Source organism: Dermacentor variabilis, chromosome 3 (assembly GCF_050947875.1).
Source record: "Dermacentor variabilis isolate Ectoservices chromosome 3, ASM5094787v1, whole genome shotgun sequence".
Classification (NCBI taxonomy): Eukaryota; Metazoa; Arthropoda; class Arachnida; order Ixodida; family Ixodidae; genus Dermacentor; species Dermacentor variabilis.
Genome location: NC_134570.1, coordinates 75,660,685 through 75,686,024, shown reverse-complemented (window position 1 = coordinate 75,686,024; position 25,340 = coordinate 75,660,685). Strand labels below are relative to the sequence as shown.

At 46.8% G+C, this 25,340-nt stretch overlaps 3 protein-coding genes across 7 annotated transcripts in view; 1 reads left to right on the top strand and 2 right to left on the bottom strand.

Moving 5' to 3' along the window:
- The first annotated feature begins 5,636 nt into the window (after positions 1-5,636).
- LOC142574569 (cholinesterase 1-like) lies at positions 5,637-7,478 on the top strand. Its single transcript, XM_075683620.1, has 2 exons — positions 5,637-5,883; positions 6,319-7,478. The coding sequence occupies exons 1-2, from the start codon at positions 5,637-5,639 to the stop codon at positions 7,476-7,478; spliced, it is 1,407 nt and encodes a 468-aa protein (XP_075539735.1).
- Positions 7,479-8,170: 692 nt separating this feature from the next.
- On the bottom strand, positions 8,171-14,528 carry LOC142574567 (uncharacterized). Its single transcript, XM_075683619.1, has 2 exons — positions 12,931-14,528; positions 8,171-8,192 (listed from the first exon to the last, which is right to left on the bottom strand). The coding sequence occupies exons 1-2, from the start codon at positions 14,526-14,528 to the stop codon at positions 8,171-8,173; spliced, it is 1,620 nt and encodes a 539-aa protein (XP_075539734.1).
- Positions 14,529-21,320: 6,792 nt separating this feature from the next.
- Positions 21,321-25,340, bottom strand: part of a (arc) — a 213,046-nt gene continuing 209,026 nt past the window's right edge. For all 5 annotated transcript variants that reach the window (XM_075685651.1, XM_075685654.1, XM_075685652.1 and 2 more), the window contains 2 exons: positions 24,760-25,142; positions 21,321-21,622 (listed from right to left, as the gene is read on the bottom strand). In XM_075685651.1, the coding sequence (XP_075541766.1) occupies positions 21,577-21,622; positions 24,760-25,142 (429 nt within the window). In that variant the 3' untranslated portion in view covers positions 21,321-21,576. The remainder of the gene's footprint in view (positions 21,623-24,759; positions 25,143-25,340) is intronic.

Below are 25,340 nucleotides of genomic sequence, written 5' to 3'. Positions count from 1 at the left end.
GTGTTGCTGCCAAACTATCGTATCTTCAACTCAGCTTCTCACGTCGCAGGTGTACTTTGGGCTCGCTGCTCGTGTACACTAAGCACTATTAAAGCGCAGGTTTCTTTGCATACTATGCCGTGGTTTTGCCTGGGTCGGACGGTCGGTCGCTGGTCGGGTTCTCGCCGAAAAGATTCCTTCTCACTCTTAAAAAATAAAAGAAGGTGAAGGAGAAGTAGCGTGCCTGGCGGCGGGATACGAGTGATATATTGAGGACAGAAATTTGAGCCTCATCTCACCAGCACAGCAGCCAAATGCCCTAATCATTGGGCCACAGTCGCTTTTTCTTTTTCTTGTTTTTTTATTACAGGAAACACTTACACTAAACACACCGTAAGGCGATAATCTTGTAAATGTAAGCACAAATCAAAGAACCCTCGTATATACGGCGTATTTGAATGATTTCTTCCTGTAGATATTCTTCGTAGCCGCACATTGTGTAAAAAAGCCAGGAACTATTATTTGTGATCGCTTCATTGGTTGTTGCGATGTAGTTCCTTATTATTATTATTTTTTTTTTTTTTGGAGGGTGGGGGTTGTTTTACAGAGAACTTTGAAGAAAGTATTAGAAATTTATCCTACTACTATTGAACACCTTGACGTGACAAAAGATAGCACTTCGCCATACGATCTAATTTTTTTCTCATTGAACTGTATAGTCTCTGGATGGAACCAAAGGATAGATATGCCGAATCATCTCCCACAACGTAGGTCACAAGGACTTCTTTTTCTCTATTCCTTTTACAATCAGACGTGTTTGCTTCTATCGTGCCAACGCTAACTAGCCCTTTAGATGATACGTGTTGATTATGATCATGAGTTCCATCATCATCATCATCATCATCATCATCATCATCATCATCATCATCATCATCATATTATTATTATTATTATTATTATTATTATTATTATTATTATTATTATTATTATTATTATTATTATATGTCCACTGCAAGACATAAATGCATGTGTCATAGTATTATTCTCATACTATGACACATGCCCACGACGGGGGTCATCCAGAAAGCGGCCGACACATTAAAGATAAGTAGGAAGCGATGTAGAAATACAAGCCCATACAAGCGTTATCATCAGGATTATTATTATTATTATTATTATTATTATTATTATTATTATTATTATTATTATTATTATTATTATTATTATTATTATTATTATTATTATTATTATTATTATTATTATTATTATTGTGGTCACACTCTGTAGCTCGGCTGCGCGAGAGCACATGCGCGTGCATCAGTTTCCCTTAGACCAAAGACGCAGTAATGAAAGGGAGAGGGGGCAAATGTATAGCATTTTATTAACCGCTTCAAGAAGGCTTCGCTTCGCTTCCCATAGGTTCCAAAATCTGCATTGGATCTGCATAACGTCTTTTACAGCCTTAAAGGGACACTAAAGGTTACTATTAAGTCAACGTGGACTGTTGAAATACCATCCCAGAAACCTCGAAACGCTTATTTCGTGCCAAGGAGAGACTTATTTTAAGAGAAAATGCGTTCTGAAGCGTCCGCGTACCTCTAGCGCAGTTCAAATCGCCCGCCCTCCGATCGAGGAGAACTGACATCATGGTCTCATAGTGACGTTGCGCCATCGGTGAGTAGAACGGCGTCCGCAGACGGCGCTACGGCTTTTCTGCGCAAAACGCGAACGCGCGGCCAGAAACAGAGCCAAGACAGAGCCGACAGCAGAGCGAAAGCGGGAGTATGGTGGCTAGCGGAAGGAGAAACGAATTACGTCCCACGTTACGTCCCACGGCACACGGAGAGTCCGTTTTCGTTAAACTATAGGCTGCAGCGAGCTCGCAGCGTGGTCGGCGTGGTCTATGAAAAGCGACGAGCCTTTTCGCACTCGCAACAGGGCATAAAAATGTGCGAATCGACGCAAAACTCGGCCTAGAAACGTGCTTCGCCACAGCCAGGGCTCAATACGACCCAAGCTGGCACGACCCAGATGTCGTTTCCCGCACCGCCACCAGGCGCCGCTACTATACCTCACACTCCAGCGCAAGACGCCCATAAGCTGGTACTTCATTCTATGACGCTAACTTCGACGCTCGTCGCAATGGACCCTGACACCGACAGATTGGCTCGCGATGGTGGGCTCAACTTCAGCGATTTGAGCACCGACGAGCGCGACCTGCTTCTGAGGGCTCGCACTGCCGGCGTCGTTGCGTACTACGACGGCGGCCTCGACACCAGCTCTCCGGAGCGGGAAAGCAACGAGGGCTTCCCACGACATCACATGGACGTGGCATTCTCGCTGCTTGTTCCAAATGAAAGTTTCGCGAGCAGAACCCTCACAGCACGACGCGATAACGAAACTACTGAAACTCCAAAGCGTGCGCGGCGCAGAGTCGAGCGAAAACGAAACCTTTCGAACACCCATATTACTGAAGGGTAACGTCAAAATGTTATTTTTTCCTTGAATCGAATAGACGTAGACAAGTAGCATTTTTTCCGGCTTATAATCGAATGAAATGATATTTTTAATACGAGTAGTTGAGTATTAGTAACACAAATTATGAGGAGACCTTTCGTCATCGGGCTAGTACCGGAATGTCGCTGGGGGGTCTCAAATCGTGTCATGCATTTACCTCAATTTCTCGGTTACTAAAGCTCTGTTCGCGATTATATTGACGCCTTAGACGTTCTAGAACATTGCTCTACCACTTTAACTTGAGTTTCTGGTAACCTTTAGTGTCCCTTTAAGGGTAACGGTACGTGTTAGCCATGGGTTTATGAGCCGGACAACCTTAGGACAACCAAGTATGTAATCACGCCACCTTCGCCCACATCTCATGAAATAGGCGAGTGCCAAAATGACACAAATCCCCTATAGATGAAGGAATTGCAGTCTGCGAACGCCACTTGGATCCTCAATTCATACAGCGTACGTTAAAGAATAAATAGATAGATAGATAAATAAATAAATAAATAAATAAATATAAGAATCTCATGAGTGGGTGTACGCCATTAAATAATGAATCATCATCATCATCCTTATTATCATCATCATTACGTCACCGTCGTTGCTGTTATTCATTGTATAGAATTCGGAGAGTTATCACAGGAATGCAAAACTTTGTACACGGTTGCGGGCATTTGGTGTTAGTCGGGGGGCTGACGCAGCAAAACAGTTCACCATTGGAGGAACTTTCAGAGTTACGACTTTTCTTTAAGTTTATTATTTATTCCAATTGGCTAAAATTATTCATAATTTATTTATGTAGGGCTCACCGACTAAATTTCTCATCCTCAATATTTTTTACCCAAAGTTTATCTTAGAAGTTTTAAATAATGCCATATTAATTTGACAAGTTGTAAGATGCATGGTAATTCTTCCCTGTATGAATTTCTCGCTTGAGTAGGGGCAGTAAGCTTTTACAGAAAAGAGTTAATTATGGGGTTTTACGTGCCAAAACCACTTTCTGATTATGAGGCACGCCGTAGTGGAGGACTCCGGAAATTTTGACCACCTGGGGTTCTTTAACGTGCACCTAAAGCTAAGTACACGGGTGTTTTCGCATTTCGCCCCCATCGAAATGCGGCCGCCGTGGCCGGGATTCGATCCCGCGACCTCGTGCTCAGCAGCCTAACACCATAGCCACTGAGCAACCACGGCGGGTATTTACAGAAAAGAAGACGAAGGAGAGGAAGGGTATTGGGTATGCGCCTTCGTAGAAGGATATCCTATCCTATCCTTACAGCAGGGAGGTTTGGACACAAAAACAAGGTTCGTCGACCGGCACAGCATGGAAGTGATGCCAGTGGCCACCGGCAAGGAACCACCGAATCCTACCACAGAGCCTTCGGCGTAAGAACAAAGCACCTGTGCTCGTATTCACAAAGCTATTTGTTCTACAGAGTAGCTCTTAAAAACAGGCGCCACGGCCCGGTCGTTTTAACAAACATATTATTAGCCAAGGCGGTCGTGCCAGTGACGAGCAGGTCTCAGAAAACTAAAGCACTGTGATTTTGGGTGCCTGCACTTTTGCATTGTGCTTGTTCACCAGAGTGTGAGCTTCGAATACGCTGTAAATGCATAAAACGAGAGAAACAGGGCGAAATCATTGTCAGTTCCATTCTCATCGTGCATTCGTGACAATGGTAAAGACCATAGTAATTGCCATGAATACAATCTCCGATCGAAGACCGTTTCGTAGAGATTACCGAGTGTTGCTAGATAAAACATAACCGCATGAACTCTTTCAAGAACATACATACGCTGTCTTTGCATATGCATTAGCAACACACTCCCCCTTCGCGCCTATAGCTCACTATAGAAAGGCTGCGCTGAAGCTAGTGCTCTGCTAGCTAGAAAAAAACTTAATGCGAAGTGTGCAAAGCGTCGATACATCTCCGTCTTTGCCACTAATTGTTGTTAACATTTTAAGAATTTAAGGAGCCGCCAATCCTCAATAAAAGCTCTCCTTTACCAACAACCTAGCTACGCTCACCTGAGCTGGATTCGGTATACTGAAACCAAGAATCATGAGTCATGGTATACAGCACCTCAGCAAACGTATTACCTCATTGGTTGCACTGTCTTGAAGCTCTGATGTTTTTAACCGATCACTTGGTTGCAGAAACCAAGACAGCCTCTATACCTCCCTTTGCCATTCGCCAGCCCCCCAAGAGTCACTCGATAAAATGATATCATTACTCTCGCGTCACCCTGCTCTTCTGTATCCTAAGTCTCTCGTGACAGGATTCTCGGTAATTAACACAACGCGTAACTAAACATGGAAAATGAAAGTACTCGCCATAGTGACGTAGTGGCTTTGGCGTTGCGCTGTAAGCCTGATGGCGCGCGATCGAATCCCAGCCGCCGTGGCCGCATTTCTATGGGGGTTAAATGCCAGAACGCCCGTGCACCGTGAATACGGGTGCATGTTAAAGAACCCCGGATATTCAAAATTAATCCAAAGTCACCTACTACGACATGCCTCATAATCGTATTGTGGTTATGGCATGTAATACGCCAGAATTTAAGAAATTGAAAGTGCATGACTTCAAATAGCTGTAGATTGGGCGCAAACGTATTGCAGTTTACAATGATACCGGAGCACCGGAGGCACGAATAATAACCTGCTGCGCTTGCTTTCCATCCCTGAGTGTTCGAAAAAAAAAACAGACATGTTTAGTCAAGCATATAAGTATGCATATGGATGGCGTCTTTTAGCAGCGACCGATCTGCGAGGGACCTCAACAATTCCTCCATTGATTTTTTTATTAACATACGCTGTATGAATCTAGGCTTGAAGTGGCGTTCGCAGACTACGATTCGTTCATCTAGGGGCTTTCTGTCATTTTGGTAGTCCCATATATCATGAGACTTTCTAAAGCCACACAAGAACCATGCAATCAGCATCGCCCCCACTCTCTAAAGAGAGGGAGAGAGAGAACAGCGTGGTCTAGGTTAAAGATCGGCAAGGCCGGAGAGCTCTGAAGTAACAGGAAGACGCGAATGGCACTGCGAACATCATTGAATCACTGCATTCATAGTTTGAACGTAGCTCCGCGAGTGTCTAAATGATCTGATCCTGGCACGCGATCAGCGCGGCAGCCTTGGGCACCATGATCGCCCTGGGATTCATCAGCGCGGTGCTGGGCCTGGTCTTGGTGTTGCTGGTCATTCGCAAACAGACGCCCTCCAAGTTCCACGCGAGCACTAAGCAGGCCACGGCGCCACCATCGCCGAAGTCAGATCCCGCCACCGGCTGCCTGACACCTGTTGAACAAGCCGTCCTATTCACCCAGAACGGTGTCATCTATGGCCGAAGCTCGGACATCGGTGAAAATAAGTCTGTGCGGACCTTCATGGGTATCCCCTACGCAACGTACGTCGGTCGTTTTCTCAGGTATGTAATGGTGGCCTCGCCAGCTCGCCGATTTCTTCGGCGAGGTCACATGCTTTAAGCAAATATTTTTAACCGAATTAAACAATTTGTTATGTTGATCAAACCTTCAATTTCGTCAGCATTGTATTAGTTGCCTAAAATTTGTGCTACCATCCTCACAACCGAGTGCCTTTTTCTTGGCCTCGGTGTATCGAGAACATGTACGGGCTTCCGTGCCATTCGACATGAACTAACTCTTTAGGTACCCACAGCGCAGTTAGCTTGCTTTCCCTCCCCACACCTTCTTTTCTCCTTGCGCCACAACTTTGTCTTGTTGCAATCAGTCAGTCTACCAACCAATAATTCAACCAATCAATCAAGGTATACTGTATTCTGACCTATGTTTCTTTCTTTCTTAGGGCTGCCCCGCAGGGCCGCTTCGACCACGGCTCCCTGGTTGGCTTTTTCCCACACTCCGCACTGCGTACGACCGGAACATTCACCGGCCGACTGCCTCAGCCTGAATGTCTGGGCTCCGCCGGCCTGCAATCCGGCGGAGGACATCAAGAACAAGACGGTCATAGTGGCGCTCACAGAAAACTGGTTCAGCACGGCGTTGTTACCGCTATCGCTCTCCTGGGCCGAGATGGCCGCCAGCGAGGCCGTCGTCGTCTTCGTGCCCAACTACCGACGCGGAATCATGGGCTTCCTGAATACGGGTAACCAGGGTGTTCCTGGAAACGCCGGCCTCTTCGACTTGATCACGGCACTCCGGTGGATAAAGCGGAACGCACCGGACTTCGGCGGTGAACCGGACTCGATGGTAGCCTTGGGACAGGGCTCTGGAGCTGCCATGCTCTCTCTCGCGCTCGGGGGTCTTGGCCAAGGTTTCTTTAAGCGGGATATCTTTCTAGACATGTCGCCGTTCTGGCTGATTCCCCGAAACGACCGACACGTCGGCGAGAGCATCGCGCTACGGCTCTGTCGCCTGATGGGGTGCCACGAGCAAACCGGCGTCAATGCGTCACTGTACCTGCAACGGTCGTACACGGATGAAACCCTCCTGGCATACGCTGAGGCTATGGACGAACTGTGGTTCGTGCCCAGTTTCGACCAGGAGCCGTTGACCTTCCCTCCCGAGAAGCTCGTCGGAAACCTCGAAGGCTTGGGTCTTCTGTGCGGCGTGGATAGCCGCGCGGGAAAACTTCTGTTCCACCGCTACCTGTTGCCGCGTCTTCAGCGAGCGGGTGGCCACGCCAAAGAAGACGAGACGCGCTTCCTCGCCAACCTTCTCACCTTTTTCCTGAAGGAGACGGCAAAGGAGTTCGAAGACACGCTGCCACGACTGGTCAGCGAGATAAAAACGCACTACGGCAGCGCAATCATGGACAAGCCGTACGATGCTCTGGAGAAATTCTTCACGGACTTGGTGTTCCGCTGCCCGATGATGGCACTAGCGGATGCAGCTGCGTGGACAGGAGAAAACCGTTCGGTTTTCCACTTCGTGGGGACGACGAATGACACGCAAGGGTTCGTCCTCACCGCCTCGCAGATAGCAGACTTCGCAAAGTCAGAGTGAGCCTATGATTTTCTTGTTTTTTAAATTTATTATTCTGTCATATTGTGTGCATGCGATGAAACGGAGGCCTAGAACAATAAACAGGAAATGTACGTTAAGTAATTGATGTTATGGCTTAGAGATTTCCTTGACTCCAGTGCGCGATAACCTCTTTCCCGCACACACCCAGTCGACTAAGTGTGCTATTAATACGAAAGCATTATAATATGTCCCATGAGGCAGAAAAGACGGCGTTGGAGGCATCGAGTGGTACCAAACATCATCATCATCATCATAATCATCATCATCATCAGTGACGTCATCAGCGTCTTGCATGACGTCAGTATAAATGCAGAATTACAGTATAAATAAGAAGTAGAATACAGAAAGTTGTATTAAGTTAGAATAAGGTGACTTAAGGTGAAGTGAATGAAGGCGAATAAAAGTAGTTTAAGGTGGATTAGAGTGAATTAAGGTTGGTACGAATTAGAGCATGGTGGATTAAGGTGGATTAAAGTGAATTAAGGTTGTTACAAATTAGAGCAAGGTTGATTAAACTGGATTGAAATAGATTAAGGTTGGCACAAGTTTATGAAGCCGGCGCAAACAGTTAAGAAAATTAGATGTCGACTTGCCAACTTATCAAAGCTCGCTTACTTGCCATTCCGTTTGTACTAACGCAACAAGTCTAGCTGAATACCGCAGTTTCATGCTCACAAGACCACCTCCCCCGTTCTGCATGTAAAAAAGGAAGTTATTTTAAACTTCCTTGCAAATGATCTGAGCCCACAATTGCAACCTACACATCACCAACAAAAAAAGGTTTTAAAATTTACGCATATAAGTACTTACAAGAACTTTCACCTGTATACAACAGCCTCGCATAATCATCGGCACAAAGGAATGCACCAGAAACTTCAATCACCGTTGAACTACTGATGTCCATTAAAGCGCAGAGCAGCTTCACCGCATTATGGGTCTTACTGCCGTGAAGCCGCATAACAAGGCAAAATTTGAACATTATTGGCGCGCCGACACTGTTTCAGAGAATTCTCGATTTTTTTGGAGCGTGTAGTGCGCGCGAGAGCTTGGTGATTTCTTAAGTAGGCGTTTTGGCACAATTATTTTGCGTTTTGCTGACCGAAACACCGCATAATACCCGACTGTGACTCTGTTTTTACCGCTTTAGGAAAGCGCCGAGCTTGCCCGGCGGGCACTCCTGGGTTCCCTACACGAAAGGTTCCCTTCACACTGTGCATCTACCTGATGGCGTTCCTGCCGATACCCAGAGAGAACGCTGCAAGGTGGGCCGCCAGGTGTACGACTATTACTGGGCCGTCTATGGCACGGGACACAATGTCACGTGGTCCAAGACGAACTCGGGCCGAAGACGAGCGTGATCAAACCAAAACATCGTTTTGTTTGCGACCAGTAAATCATATAGACGTCCATCTTGATGCATTTGTGCACTATTTCATAAAATTGAGCAGGCTGCTTCAATGTGCACAACGACGGCCATGATATCAATCAAGTTGCTGATGATGGGTAAATTAAGATGCTCCTAACGGTAACGATTTTTGACAGTTTGTAATAAAGGTTTGTGTTATTCTTTGATCTTCTTAACGACGCACCGACATATTTTCGTCTCATGTTTTGCGTTAAATGTAGGTCCAAGACGCCTAACGCTAAGATAAAGGTATTGACATGACTCAGAACGCTCTAAATAATCTAATGTAATGGCTTTTCGGCAGAAGCTTTCGGTTTCGTTTCGACTATCATGACATCATGATGGTGGTCAGAAGGTGGTCACGTGGGGGCAGGGCAGTGCGATGTTTTGACACTCGCTCACGCTGGCTCGGTCACCTGTAATGCTGCAACATCGGCTCTCACAACAATTAGCAGCGTAGCAGGCGACCGAGCAAGCCGAAGTGTTGCAATGCATTGCATTGTATTGCAAAGCGTTGCATTACAAAACGTTGCAATTTGCTGCTGCGGCATGACCACCTGCTGCGTCATGATGTCACGACATAGTAACCGCCTCGGAAACAAAAACGTAACTGAATTAATAAACGCTATTATTGTAGGGTGCTCTAAAATAGATCACATCCATGTCATCAGTCAGGTAATCGATAAATCTGCAGAGTACAATCAGCCTCTCTATATCGCTTTCACAGATTAGGAAAAGGCATTTGAGTCAGTAGAGGTACCAGCAGCCATAGAGGCATTACGTAATCAAGGAGTACAGGAGGCTTACGCAAATATCTTGGGGAATATCTACAAAGATTCCACAGCTACAGTAAAGTTTCGTTCGTTCTCCGTCCTCGCTTCACCGTTGGAACTTGAAGCTTCTCGGACGATGATCGGCAGTTGTTGATCAAACGCAGACAGGAAGCGATGCAGATCAGATGTACAAGAAATATTTATAGGCAAACTTTTCTATATACATGGCAGGTAAAACAAATACATTACAAAGTTGAACAATTGAGAAACAAAGTCTCACTCTTCGACTGTCTCAAGGACTGTTAGAGCCCAGACTCGTTTTAACGTACATAGCACGGAGCCTCACTGATCTATCAGCAATCCTGATTTCAGCCAAGTCTAACGTACATGGTACGGAGCCTCACTGATCTATCAGTAATCCTGATTTCAGCCAAGTCTGAGGGACAGCATGTCGTCCCGATTTTTATAGCCCAATTACACAAAGAAAAAAAAAAGGCGGTAGGGCCGTTGGCCCGTCCCACAGGTTCAGTTGCCAATCAGAGTCAACCGTTTGTTAAGCCACAACCCACAGGGATGGGCTTACTCTTCAAAATAAACATATTGGAAAACAAAGCTATTTTCCTTCTTCCCTAAAACTCCGATGCCCTCTCATTTCTCCGTAGTTAGTGACGGGGTCAGCAAAACACGCCAGGCCCGAACAAGTTATCGCTAGACCGTTTCAAATCCCAACGGCGTCTAGGCCGCAAATGTCTCGGAAGCAGGGGCATCGATACCACGTAGTGCGGCCGTACTCAAAGTTTGTCCGCGTGGGAGACTGATGGCCCTCCTTGTCCTTCAAACTTATTGTCTACAAGACAAAGTTCTCCGAGTGCGCGTTTCCAAGACGCCGTCGTCCGAATGCACTCTTTACGTGTGCACCGCATTCCTACAGCGTGCACTGTAAGCTGGCCTTCGACACCACACCGGCAGCCGCACCCAACAACAAGGCTGGCGATTGCGTTCCGGACGCGTAGAAGATTAGGTCCCTGCTCACTGCATGCGGAACGGGGTCAGCGTTGCTAAGCCCTTCTTAACCTCGGCGGCGCCTCCAATTAGTCAGGCACTCGGGAGCCACAGCCACAATACCTTGTACAGCGGTCCCTTTCAAGGCTGGTCTGTGTGGACTCGTGTGACCGTCGGCGGACTGCCAACACCGTGCGCACAATGCCGACTTCCCGGAATCGGCACTCGCCCACCTGGCACCTGCCGCGACGCGTCACCCAACACCGCGCGGTGCCTGTGACCCCACATAACACAGCAACTGTCGCCCGGCTGACACGGGGGCAAGTGAACCCCCTCTCTATGCACAACGCACGTGGCCGATTCGTGACACTTAAGAACCCGAACAATCAGAGCGACCTTACACGTCCCTCCTAAAGAGTATACTGGGCTCACAATGTGCCCAGCTATACTACAAGAGCCAAAGGGCGCTGTATCGTAAAATTTAGGCTCTGAAGGTTCCGTCAAAGAAAATTGACATACGCTGCCCAACACGGGTGCTGCGGAGCCCGTAAGGAACAGGAAAATGAACTAAAAGGACCACGAAAAAAAAACAATTTTCGCACAGCGATAAAAGAAAAGGGCGAAAGCTCAACACATTCATGACAGTGAGCATGCAAAAGAAACACTCATGTATGTACAGGAACACTCCAACGCACTGCACGGCACAACAGCAGCAAAGTAACATATGCAGGTTATATACATAGTATGTCCACAGTCTTATAACCCTCACACACATGGACGACAACAACCACAGAAAGTTCCATCAAGGCTGAACTGTCCCACGCACACGTCCTTCGGGTGAACGGGAACATTCACGCCTGTCCCAGCTGGCATGGCTGTTTTTGTCTATCCTTTCTTTTCTGCTCTTTACTCGATTGGCTCCCATGAAAGATTCGAGAGCCTTGATAATGCATCAACATTGGCGTTACATGTTCCTTTCCGGTGACGCACCGTTACATTGTAGCGCTGTAGTGAAAGCGCCCATCTTGCTAACTTGTCCCCCTGCGGATTGCTGGTTGTCAAATATGACAATGGGTTATGATCAGAGACAACATTCACCACTGCTCCGAAAAGCCAGTAGTCAAATTTCTTGAGTGCCCAAATAATAGCAAAGGCTTCTCTCTCTATAGTCGACCAGCGCGCCTGTGTCGGATGAAAGCGATGACTAGCAAAAGCGATCGGCTTTTCTTTTCCGTCCGCTGACATTTGAGCTAAACAGGCACCGGCCGCCGTCGCCGACGCATCAGTGAATAGCCAGTACGGCTGATGAGGCTCAGGCGTGTTCATGGCGACAGCCAGACAGAAAGTTAACTTTTGACTTTCGAACGCGCACTGCGCATCTTCCAACCATGGAATTGAATTAGGAACCCCTCGCCTTGTCAAAGCTGTGAGCGGGCTCCCCGCATCGGCGTAGTTTGAGACATAGTCCCGATAATACCCACAAAGCCCCAAAAGACTTCGCAACTCCTTCTTTGTGTGAGGTGGCACAAGACCTTCTATGGCAGCTATCTTGGTTGCCCGATCTGTGTCAAAGAGGAGTACTTGGTCCCCGACATTAAATTCTTTAGTCCGTGCCCTCCTAACGTAAACTTCAGCATATTTCCTCTGGCACTCGGTGCTTGTCAACTCAGCTACACTCGCGGCTAGTTCTAGTTGCTCCCGCAGCTGCTGCAAATACTTGGCAGGTTTCTCTCTCAGAGTTGAGGGCACCGCGATCTCACCCGTCCAAGTTTGCTGCAATATTGATAGGGGCCCATTTGGGTTTCTACCGTACAATAGCCTGAACGGCGCCACCCCGGTGGTATCATGCGGCACTTCGCGATAAGCCCACAGAACAAAGGGGATGAGCTTGTCCCAGTTTCTTCGGTCCCGCTCCATTACATGATACAACATATTTTTGAGGACGCTGTTCCATCTCTTAAACACTCCGTTGCTCTCAGGGTGTTCGGCAGTGGAGAACCTAGGTGAACAGCCCTGTTTTTCTAACATTAACTGTGTCAGTTGAGATTTAAAGTTAGTACCTTGGTCTGAACAGATCGTTCCCGGCACTCCAGTACGACTGAAAATTTCCAGTAAAGCCTCGCATGTGGCCCTCGCTGTCAGGGATCGGAGCGGCACTGCCTCATTGCGTCTTTCTTCTGGTAGGACCAGTTGTCTGACTTTGACTCCCGCTAGGGAATCCCAATGGCACAAAAGTCCGTTTGACACGAACATGTCAGCTTTGCCGTTTCTAGCATTATTCCAGGCCTTTTCCAGGCTTTTATCGGCCAGCTGAGCAGCTCGAAATTCCTCCCGCTGACTGGGCACCCCAGTGTCATCTTGAATGAAACTATTCTCTTGCAATACAGGGATGTTGTCTGTCGTTTCTTCACAACTTAGGCCGCAGTCTGGCTCAGGGCTATCAACTATTTCGACTGATCGAACTCCAACGGAATTGGCTACCCGCGGAATACTTTCTCGTCCAAACTCGTCTTTTTCCTGCGCCTGTAGTAGTTCCCAATCTTCCTTTGACAACAGGCAGTCAACCCCCTTTGCAAGTTCGTCTGTAACCGCGCACACCAGATCGATCCTCTGCGGTTGTATCACAGCGCCCGGGCGATGCATGCCTACGGGCAGCGTAGCTAGGTTAGCTCGAATGGTCTTTCCGAATGCCGACTCGAGCCTTACTGTTCCCGATGGCTCCTGTAAAACGACGGGCAACATGCTTTTACGGACGACCGTTATCTCACTACCTGTGTCCAACACAGCTTCCGTTGCTATATCCCCGCACATGATAGGGATTAGGTCCAGCTTTGACCTCCCTGAGCTAGCATGTTGAGCTAAGATTTCTACTCTAGCGCTAAGCACCCTTTCTTGCTCTGGTAGAGGTTCTTCACTTACAACAGCAACCTTCTGTACCCTTTGTTTTTGCACAGTCGGTGCCTTCCCCTGTTGTTCTTTATTTGAAGCTTTTGGGCAGTCTCTGGCTAGGTGTCCCTGTACATGACACACGTGGCATTTTAAATTTGTCCTCTGCGGGCTAGCTAGTTTTGCTTGCTGCGTCAATGAGGCTGTTGCGGCTGGCTTAGTTGCTCGTCCTTTCCCTTTAGCTTGCTCGAAAGTCTCCAGCACTTTCGCCACCTCCACTGGCTTAAACCACTCTTCGCCCTCCCGCAAAAGAACATATTCAAGGGCTTCTGAGCTTAGACTGGCTTTCATACGGTCAGCGACCATAAGCTCCGTCATAGCTTCTTTTGTGTTTGCATGGCGAGATTGAAGGTAATAGGCCAAATAAGTTCTAGCTCGGGACGCGAACTGAGCCCAAGTTTCCTCCTTTCGTTTAGATGCCTTTTCAAACCTCCCCAAGTATTCAGCTGGCGTGAGCTTAAGTTCATCTAGTACCGCCTTCTTTACAGTCTCGTAATCCGTACATTCCTCATCATTCAGGCTACGCAACAGATAACGGACCCGCTCAGTCAGCGCAGGCATGATCAAATGTACACGGCTATGTGCTGGTACTTGAAAAGATGCAAACAACTTTTCGACCTCATCAAACCATATCGGAACGTCAGCGTCACACGGCAACCGGTATGCCTTAAGCACTTTAGCACATTGTGCTATTCCATCCGTGATGGCACCGCGCCGATCGCTTCCTTCCGACACCGAAGGCGGCCTGCCCGACTGCTCAAGCTCCACTCTCCGTAGAGCAATGCGCTCGCACTCTAGCTGTAGGCGCGCCTTTTCTAGCTCCAGCTCCAGGCGTCTCACCGCCATGGCTTCTGGATCCGTCGTGCTCGGAGCCTGCGCAGCGCCTTGCGCCTCACTATCCATTTCAGTATCCGACGTCTCAGACTCGGTCTCTCCGATGCGTTGTAGTTCCTGCCGTCTCTGACCCTCTCTTTGTTCAAATGCAGTATCAATGTTTACGTTAGCCTCAATCGCATTTGCTGTTCTGCGCGTGAACACCATTAACCTCACTGAACAACAGCCATGCCAACCTAGACAAAACGCAAGGAATCCCGCTCACCCGTTGCTGCTGGGGGCGCCGCCTGACGTCCTTGTCCAGATGAATTGCAACCCTTGCAGAATTCGCTGGTGGCCCTCTGATTCCTTGCGCCTGGCTCGCTGCTCGTTGTGGGGCTTGCCGATCCTGTCGACTGCGCCAGTAAAGTTTCGTTCGTTCTCCGTCCTCGCTTCACCGTTGGAACTTGAAGCTTCTCGGACGATGATCGGCAGTTGTTGATCAAACGCAGACAGGAAGCGATGCAGATCAGATGTACAAGAAATATTTATAGGCAAACTTTTCTATATACATGGCAGGTAAAACAAATACATTACAAAGTTGAACAATTGAGAAACAAAGTCTCACTCTTCGACTGTCTCAAGGACTGTTAGAGCCCAGACTCGTTTTAACGTACATAGCACGGAGCCTCACTGATCTATCAGCAATCCTGATTTCAGCCAAGTCTAACGTACATGGTACGGAGCCTCACTGATCTATCAGTAATCCTGATTTCAGCCAAGTCTGAGGGACAGCATGTCGTCCCGATTTTTATAGCCCAATTACACAAAGAAAAAAAAAAGGCGGTAGGGCCGTTGGCCCGTCCCACAGGTTCAGTTGCCAATCAGAGTCAACCGTTTGTTAAGCCACAACCCACAGGGATGGGCTTACTCTTCAAAATAAACATATTGGAAAACAAAGCTATTTTCCTTCTTCCCTAAAACTCCGATGCCCTCTCATTTCTCCGTAGTTAGTGACGGGGTCAGCAAAACACGCCAGGCCCGAACAAGTTATCGCTAGACCGTTTCAAATCCCAACGGCGTCTAGGCCGCAAATGTCTCGGAAGCAGGGGCATCGATACCACGTAGTGCGGCCGTACTCAAAGTTTGTCCGCGTGGGAGACTGATGGCCCTCCTTGTCCTTCAAACTTATTGTCTACAAGACAAAGTTCTCCGAGTGCGCGTTTCCAAGACGCCGTCGTCCGAATGCACTCTTTACGTGTGCACCGCATTCCTACAGCGTGCACTGTAAGCTGGCCTTCGACACCACACCGGCAGCCGCACCCAACAACAAGGCTGGCGATTGCGTTCCGGACGCGTAGAAGATTAGGTCCCTGCTCACTGCATGCGGAACGGGGTCAGCGTTGCTAAGCCCTTCTTAACCTCGGCGGCGCCTCCAATTAGTCAGGCACTCGGGAGCCACAGCCACAATACCTTGTACAGCGGTCCCTTTCAAGGCTGGTCTGTGTGGACTCGTGTGACCGTCGGCGGACTGCCAACACCGTGCGCACAATGCCGACTTCCCGGAATCGGCACTCGCCCACCTGGCACCTGCCGCGACGCGTCACCCAACACCGCGCGGTGCCTGTGACCCCACATAACACAGCAACTGTCGCCCGGCTGACACGGGGGCAAGTGAACCCCCTCTCTATGCACAACGCACGTGGCCGATTCGTGACACTTAAGAACCCGAACAATCAGAGCGACCTTACAGCTACCTTGATTCTAAACAAGTAGAAAGATACCTATAAAGAAAACGGTCAGGCAAGGAGACACAATCTCTCCAATGATATTCCCTGCATGCTTGGAAGAAGTATTCAAGCTATTAAACTGGCAAGGCTTAATTAAGAGTGAGGATCAACGGCGAATATCTCAGGAACCCTCGGTTTGCAGATGACATCGCCCTGTCCAGCAGCACTGGGGACGGGTTGCAACAAATGATTGAGGGCCTTGTACAAGAGAGAGTGCAACAGTAAGGTTGAAGATTAATATGCAAAAGACCAAAATAATGATCAATAGCCTGGCAAGGGAACAAGAGTTCAAGATCGCCAGTCAGCCTCTAGAGTCTGTGAGTGAGTACGTTTACCTAGGTCTATTACTAACAATGGACCCTGATAACGAGAGGCAAACTTACAGAAGAATAAAAATCGGTTTGAGTGAATACGGCAGACATTGTCAGCTCCTGAGTGGAAGCTTACCACTATCATTGAAAATAAGGGTGTACAATCAATGCATTCTACCGGTGCTAACATATTTGGCAGAAACATGAGGCTGGCAAAGAAGCTCGAGAACAAGTTAAGGACCGCACAAAGAGCGATGGAACGAAGAATGACAGGCGTAACGATACGAGCCAGGAGGAGAGCGGTGTGGGTCTCAGAGCAAATGGGGACAGCCGATGTTTTAATTGACATTAAGAGAAAAAAAATGACCTGGGCAGGCACTGTAATGCGTAGATTAGATAACCGGTGGACCATTAGGGTTACGGAGTGGGTGCCAACACAAGGGAAGCGCTGTCAAGAACGACAGAAGACTAGGTGGGGTGATGAAATGGGGAAATCCGCAGGCGAAAGTTCTAACAGCGCGTCCTGCAGCTCCATTCAAGGTTGGTCCGCGTAGGAGAAATATGACCGTCCATGGCATTCGTTGCTTATTGTCTACAAGACGACGTTCTCCGAATGTGCTCCTCACATGCGCACTGCACCCCTACAGCGCACACTGTAAGTCGTCATTCGGCACCACGCGGGCTTTTCTCAGCACTCGGAAATAAAGCCCAACGGTTGCCTCCCGGACGCGTAGGGAAGTAGACCCCCATGCAGCGCATGCAGCATGTGGTCAATATTGCTAGGCCCTTCTAAACCTCGGCGGCATCTCCAGCCAGCCATGGACTCGGGAGCCGGCACCACAACACCGCGTTCCGCCGTCTCATTCAAGGTTTGTCTGTATTGACCTTTTATGGCCGTCGGCGGAATGCCAACTTAGTGTGCACAATATCGCCTTCTGCGAATCCGCACCGCGCCCCCCTGGCGCGCGCCGTGACTCGTCACCCGACACCACGCGGGCCTTCTGACCCCTCATAAAACGCAAACGATTGCCGCTCGGACGGGGAGGTGAGTGGACCACCTCCCTATGCACTAAGCATGTGGGCGACTCGCTACATTTAGGAAGTACACAAACAATGAATGCGGCCTTACAGAAATGATAGGTAAAAAAAAGTGACTCGCCATGCCGGCCCTGCAAAACTGGATGTACAACAAAACTGTTGCAAAACCACCACTACAAATGCTGAGCATTTGTACGCTCTTGAAATGCTTAATTTATGGTTCAAATGCTTGTTTTGAGGTTGTTCTTTATTGAAGCGACGCTGTTTTGTACGTTGTATACGTTATTCCAGTGAATGTATGCACTGTTCCCTTCACTTTGCTTAGTTCGTGTAGCCTCTGCATTACTAGGGGGGTGAGCCATTGCATTTCTGCTTGCTTAGGGAAGTATGAACCATTGCTGATGATGATAATTTCTGCTTGCGGACGGACACGAAAAATGCCGACCATCGAGAGGCCAGCAGCTTCACTGTAAAAAAAATGTAATAAGCTATGCATATTTCTTTCGATGCGTAGACTGGCAAGAATTTTTTAAAAATTTTGCGTAAGTCGGTTTCTTAATGTTAGCTTCGCCGCGGTACATCTTTGTCACGCGGTGAAGCATACGCAAACTTTTGCAGTGAAGCATAAGAGTGGAAGAGGGCTAGTGTCATGGGTCATAGCATTTTCTTTAATTATACACCTACTGTCTCCTGTCTTAATACGAGCACCAATGCGCCTTATAAGTGTACCGGCAGGCCTTCGAATATATTTCGGACGCGGCTGTGGTGATTTGAGCTTTCGTTTCGCCCATCATGCGTGCTCCGTACAAGACACCGTAACAGCGCCTATTATGCGTTCCTTAATTATACATGCGCGCACGCGCATTCTCCGTTTACAGTACGACCACGGGAACACCTAATTAGTAGACTTGAATTTTTCGCACCCAAACGGCTTTGAGTACCCAAAGCGAACTCAACGCACCCAAAATATCACGCCCGACTTGCGTTCTTTTACGCACGCTTTTGTAGATACGAAGGTTTGCATTCCCAAATTTCGTGCGCGCAAAATCTGAAGCTCCCTAATAACTGAAAAAGAAAGACGTACACTGACCAAGTAAAACGAAAGAAAAATAAAAACAATACGTTTCGACGTTTGTCATGTTTCCTCCCCACCAGGCGGGCTTCCGTCTAGCTCTCGATTACTCTCTAATAGCTTGATTACAATGAAGGCGCCAAATAAAACAACGGACATTGTTTTATTTCCCTTGTCCGTTGTTTTATTCGGCGCCTTAGTTGTAATCATGTATAAGCAACTCACCCACCAGCACCTGCTCTAATAGCTGTACTGGTAGCCATTAAAAGCTGTTTGTAATGTTGTTGCATTAAGTAGTTTGTTTGGGAGGCGACAAGTGCCGCCCTAGCTGCAAGAAAGTAATAATTTGTTCATGAAGTAGATGTTCACTTGGTTCATGTTTTCTGAAGCGTTAAATTATGTCTGCACTAATAGCTAGGTACTTTCTTAGTTTGCTGCCCAACTGCTTTGACCATAAAAAAGCCGTTTTTTTTAAAGCGACGCTTTCTATGTCTCACTTATTCGTACGTGAGCGCCGAAAACGCACTGTAGGAAAGCCAACTTACACAAGTGCGTACACACTACAGTTTAATTTCACAGTACCGCACCAGCGTCGACTGGCCGGCTGGTCAGTGCCTGATAACAGAACGAAGCGACAAGCTCAGCAAGAGTAGCGAATGCACGCAAAGTTGAGTGGAAGCGCGAGTTGCGTCTGTTAGGCATGACACCACCCCTGTCGCGATTAACTGAGCTTCCTGCTTATCGGAGAGAGCAAGTGCGCGTGAACACGGGCTCGTCTTAGGATCTGAAAAATGCATTCCTAAACAAACAATCGAATCACATATGCGTAGCATCGGGTCACTCAGCATTTCTTGGGTTCATTGCGTGGTCGTTGGCTTTGTACTTTCAGTTTGCTTTGGGGTCAAGTTTCGCGTTCGACCATCTTTCTTTAAGGAAGGGGCTTTGATTTTTTTTAGCCAATCTTACTTTCATGAAGCAAAACGACACTTTCCATCAAATAAACGCGCCTCTTTAGAAGCTCGAGTGGCCACACATCACTTTTGATATGCTTTACCGCAATATCTCATGTATGCTTCACCTCAGTACAGTTGGTATGCTTCATCGCATAACATCACCGTATGTGGGTGAAGCTAACTTCAGAAAACCAAGTTATGCAGCGTCATCTTCATCTTTGTGCGTGGATCTATCAATATTCCTATGGTCTAGAAGGTGTGTATATTGTTCCCATGCATGGATCTCTTCAATTATGCTACTACCATAACAGAGCGTTTGGCTTGCCACATGTGGTATATAAGGGATATAACTGCGATAGTGTCATGCAGCACTTTACTGCGTGCGTCTTTCCGGCCTCGATTGTGCTCGTAAGCTTCCGTCGCTACCTTCGATTCTTAACTCTTACACAGGGTGTCACAACTATCATGCACCAAGATTTTTTTAAAAAAAGATAGGCGAATGCCACATAGAGAAAGAGGGTAATGTTAGCCGTCGCTTGGACGTACTCAGATCGTTTTTTGCATTTCGCCTTATTACATAGGAAGTCTTAATCAGCTTCTCAAATATAATTAGATGAAAAGTGTCAATGAGGAAATTGCAGAGCAACATGAAAAACTCCCGATGCATCTTTCTGTTGCTCAATACGTGCTACATCAAAGTGTTTTTCAGAGCGTTAAAGAAGCCCGCGAAAGTACGCAGAACTGCCGCGTAACTGTCCATTCGATGCACTTTGCGTGTATTCGCGGGCTTCTTTCACGCTAGGAAAAAAACACATTTATGTAGCACGTATTGAGCAACAGAAAGCTGTGTCGGGAGTTGTTCAGGTTGCTCTAAAATTTTTTCATTGACACTTATCTAATTATATTTGAGAAGTTCATTAATGAAGACTAATTATGCAATTAGGCGGTATGCAATAAATAATATCAGTATCTCCAAGCAACGGCAAACAACATTACCTTGGTTCTGTCCAGCTACGTGGCATTCGCATATTTTTCAATCTTGGTACATGAAAGCTGGGACAACCTGTATATGTGCAAGAGAAGCAGAAGCACAGCTACAGATTTGCAACCCTACTCGAAGAGCGACGAGGTGATGAGCAGTAGTTGAACAAGAAATGTAGCTTCAGCAACATTCCTTGTTCAACTACTCATCACTTCATGCCTTCGTCTTCCTGTAAACTTTGTTCTTGTAAGGGTGACGATGCTCATAGCATGTCTAAATGACAAGTTAAGCCACTTATGCATAGTCATGCTTATGGTGTTATCAAGCTTGGTCATGTTCATCAAGAAAGGTAACCAGAAGATTCAAGTTTTAAGGCACTTGCTCTACAAACCCCTGCACGTTTATCTACATCAGTGAGTGCAAACACATATTTCAGCTGAACATCCCCCTTTCCCCCTTAAGTACAAGAACTTCTGGCAAAATTAGAAAAAAAGCGAAGGGCTCACTTTAGCAGTAGAGGGCGCTGCAGGCATACTATGTGTAATTCAGATCTATAGTAGCTGGTTTTGTTATAAATCTCGACTGCAACTTTTTCTTTAGCAAGTAAAAATATTTTTCATAACATACTTCCTTCAAAGACCAACATTTCTTTTTCTTCTTTTTACACAATATGCATAATATCTTGACAAAAATGGTTGTGTTAGCTTGCATGCAACGGAAGAAAAGTTGACATGACTTCAGGGAGGCAACGAATTAACTTTAATATAGCATCAGTTCACAAGCACAATGAACAAACTTAGTAGCAGCACATACTGGTATTGTAAGGCACACAAACTGACACTCAATGGGAAGCTATTGTACAAAACTTTCTTGAATCTGGGAGATGATGAGTAGGGCTGTAATCATTCACATATGGTATCACAGATGCAACTGTCCAGGCAGACTAGATGTTGTGAGACTCTGGTTAATGCTCGCAAAACCTTGTGTCTTCTCTATGTCATGCTATCCAGGTTACAACAGGACTTGGACACTTGTGAACTGTAAAGAGAGGTTTAAAATACTACTGTTAATGATGACAAAGTAGAAAAAGGCAGCAAGTAGGCAGTAGTAAAAAGCAAGAGAAGTTACAGAACACCTACAAAACACATAACATAGCTTTACAAAGCTTAGAAGTTGTACTAATGTATGTTGGTGCCATTAGCACATAGCAGCGAATGAACCATAATGTATGCCAGATTGAAATCAAAGGGCTTGTCACACTTCAATTTTTTTGTAGCTATGTTTTAGTATTTGGTGCCTTCATTGAAAAATAAAACAATCACAACATTCTGTTCCACCACAGTAGCAAGGCAGAAAGTTGGCCAAGTTGGTTCAGATACATGATGGAAAAAGTGTAACTTTAATGAATACATCTTTTAAAGCATATGCATACATCCTTTAATGTCCTTGAGTTTTATTCTGTCTGTATGCATTAAAGTTGTACTCTTTCCACTATGTCTCATGGCACATTTTGCAGCTAATGTGTTTGCTTTTCAGGCTGCAAATACATTAAGTTGCAATGAAACCAATATATAAAGCACGCAGATTGCCTTGAAAATGCCCGGGACCCACTTATCTTTTATATTTACACTCTGCAATATGTTGGAATAAACCCATATTTGTATTCTATAATTCTTTGATAGCATATTTGTGTGTGTTATTTTCAAGTTCTCTGCATGTTGTATTTACCCTGACTGTAAGTACAGTCCGTCTAAAGCTATAGGAAAGAATATTTTTTCTGTGTCTTCGTATGCTCGAGTTCTGGCATAGAGGAGAAGCAGATTATAACGAACCAGGGTGCAACCATGAAACAAGGGTGTACTATACTTAAGCAACCATACTTACTACACTATACTATATGCGAGAAACAATTCTTACAAAGAACTTGACGTTGCATATAGGGTATTGTACATGAACGGCCTACCCCAAGTGTCATAGATAACAGCAGCCACCTGTATAGAGTGCTTGCCTGTTGCCAGTGGCTGTTTTGTTTCCAGAGCATGCTTTCATTGTTGAGTTGTGTTGCTTACATGTGTAGCTGATTCATGTCACAAGGGCTTCTCAGCACGGTGGCACAAGTACGTATACCATGCCAAATTGTAGATAACATGCAAATGTTAACAAGTGCATCATGAAGTTAACAAATATTTGTTTTGGATGTAGTGAAGTACTTAATATATCGAACTATCCTTTGTGTATTAGGCAGTTTCATTATAACTGAGTTTGACTCTATTCCGTTCAACACTAGCATGTACAGTCGACTTCCAGTAATTTGACCCTGACAGGACTGCTGAAAGCGATAGAATTATCCGGCAGGTCTAATCAAACAAGATGAAGAAAAAAATGCCAAATTGCAATTAATCTGGCCGTACTTGCTCGAGTTTAACAAAATCAAACGCGCGCCTACTTTCTATGTGTCCAAAATAGAAAACTGACGCAGGAATGACTTAAAGCTCCTAACCGTAATAGAAATGTAACGCGCACCCGATTTTTTTTAGAATGGTGGCCTGTTTCCTAAAGTCAGCTTCACTGCATAAGTTTTGAGGTCAGCTTCGCCGCGAGCGCAATACAGCTAAGTTATGCAGTAAAGCCTACAAACGCCGCTAAGGCGATTTTGGTTTAGTATCCGATTGCACTGAGCATGCAATTTTCGGCCTAATTTCCTCAGAAAACTAAAGGCGCCCATTATAATCGGGTAAATACCGTAGTCAGACAATGTGAGCTACCGTTATTGCTTTAACCTTTTCCTAAGGCAGGCCGAAAATAGGCGTTTTCGAAGGGAGATGACGCGTGTTCAATGCACTCACTGTCCTCTAAGCTCCGCCAAGCAGACGTTGCCACTAAAGGGGGTCTTTTTGGGGCCACCAAGGGGTCAGGCGCGTGCGTGTGGACTGATCATGTTCGAATTATCCGGTGAGTGCAAATTTTAGGACCTAAATAATGAACGTTTGAGCCCACACAAATGCATGGGCTCTGGCTCGGACCTTCGGTTGGGATCGAATTAACCAAAAAGTCTAATTACCCGAATTGCAATAACAGAAGTTTACTGTACCAGATAACAACGGAAAATTCTTCATTGTATAATTTGTATTGATTTCCCTGCATACAGTTCAACTATGTTGTGATTTTAAGTTGACATGGTGTCACGTGTAACAGAGAACACAAGACTATGTAAAATTGTATTTACAACTCTGATTTTCCAAATGGATGATTCGCCAAGCTATGGTAATGATGTAATAATTTCATTATTGTGAAGGTTTGGAAGTTCCAGTACTTGAACTTATCTAATAGGGTATGCAGAGCTGTTTCATGTGCATGGCTGATGTGAAGACATGCGAGCTTTGTTAATTTCATGTGCTTTTCCTAACGTCAGACATACAAATGTTTTTACAAGCCTAAACTCCATTTGCCAGCCACCCTGAAGAGTACACAGCGCACATCAAGCAGTCATTTTTAGTCTAGCTAGGCTAAGCTGTATCCATGCTCCTTTTATATCCATTCTTTCATACTTGTTATTCCTCCACCTGCAGCACATTGTGCGAGTCAGGCTAGCTGTGTTGAGATCTCGTTACTTTTTTACTTTGCTGCCAAACATCCTTATTTGTAAAGCAATGAAATGGGCTAGTTAGTGCACGTTCATGATTACGTTGCGTACTGTTTCACACCGGCAAAAAAGGGAGCAAGGACGCTAACGGCGAAGTGCAAACTACCAACTCTTTATTTTTGTTAGAGAACGCGTTACAATACCAAGTGAAAAGGGCGGGAAGGGGGGGGGACACTGATATCACGCCATCACGTTGTCACGTGGCATATCAGTGTCCGCCCCACCCTCCTTTTTACTTTGTATATTAGCGTGTTCTCTAACAAAAATACAAATATGGAAGCTTATGCTTTGCCCGTCAGCGTCCTTGCTTCCTTCTTTGTAATTTTTTTACCGGTGTAAGACTGAGCGCAATGCAATCATGATCCCTATTGGTGTCTAGCTGCCGAGAGAGGTGACCTAGCGTGAGCTTCTACCAACTACAATTTTATCCGCCGATCCGACCCCTCGACTTTTTGGGCGGCTTGATAAATGCGGGACATGAACAGTGCAATGACTAGATGACAATCTGTTGAGGCAACTGAGAGGAACTCACTTCTTTGGCGGCCTACGGGCCACCCTGAGCACAAGCTCGCCCTGGCGGACGCGCTTGAACGCGGCGATGGCTTCGGCGTGCGACAGGCCCTCGAAGGGCTCGCCATTGAGCGAGAGCAGCTGGTCACCCTCGCGGAGCAGGCCCTCGGCTTGGCCCCCGGGGAAGAGGCGCCGCACGTAGATGCCCAAGGCCCCGCGCGGCGAGTCACGGCCGCCTACAACGCTGAAGCCCAGGGCGCCCCGGCCGGGGCCTTTGACGAACGTGACGGTGAGTAGCTCGCTGCCGCTCGAGACTCCCGCCGCCCCGCCCGCGGAGCCAGTGTCCCGGTGACGCGGTCGGCGCGGCAGCGTGCACAACACGCCGCTGCTGTACTGGGGCGTCGCCTGTAAAGCAAGGAGTAACCACAGTCACACACTGAACGTGAACGAGAACTACTTTTGGCAAGGAAACGGCGATAACTCAGTTCGAGGTGAAAGGAAGCGAGGCCGATTCGTTGAAAGATGGTTGGGCAGCAGACAATGAACGGTGATGGGGTATGCGCAAACGGGCAAAGTAAGATCAATTTGCGCAAATTTGTTTCG

What these genes read in the sequence shown, in the direction of transcription:
- LOC142574569 (XM_075683620.1), top strand. Translation starts at nt 5,637, where the DNA reads ATGATCGCCCTGGGATTCATCAGCGCGGTGCTGGGCCTGGTCTTGGTG. An exon ending in GTCTGTGCGGACCTTCATGG is followed by an intron (nt 5,884 to 6,318) that starts GTATCCCCTACG and finishes TTTCTTTCTTAG; the next exon opens with GGCTGCCCCGCAGGGCCGCT.
- LOC142574567 (XM_075683619.1), bottom strand. Translation starts at nt 14,528, where the DNA reads ATGGATAGTGAGGCGCAAGGCGCTGCGCAGGCTCCGAGCACGACGGAT. An exon ending in AGAAACGGCAAAGCTGACAT is followed by an intron (nt 8,193 to 12,930) that starts GTTCGTGTCAAA and finishes TTTTACATGCAG; the next exon opens with AACGGGGGAGGTGGTCTTGT.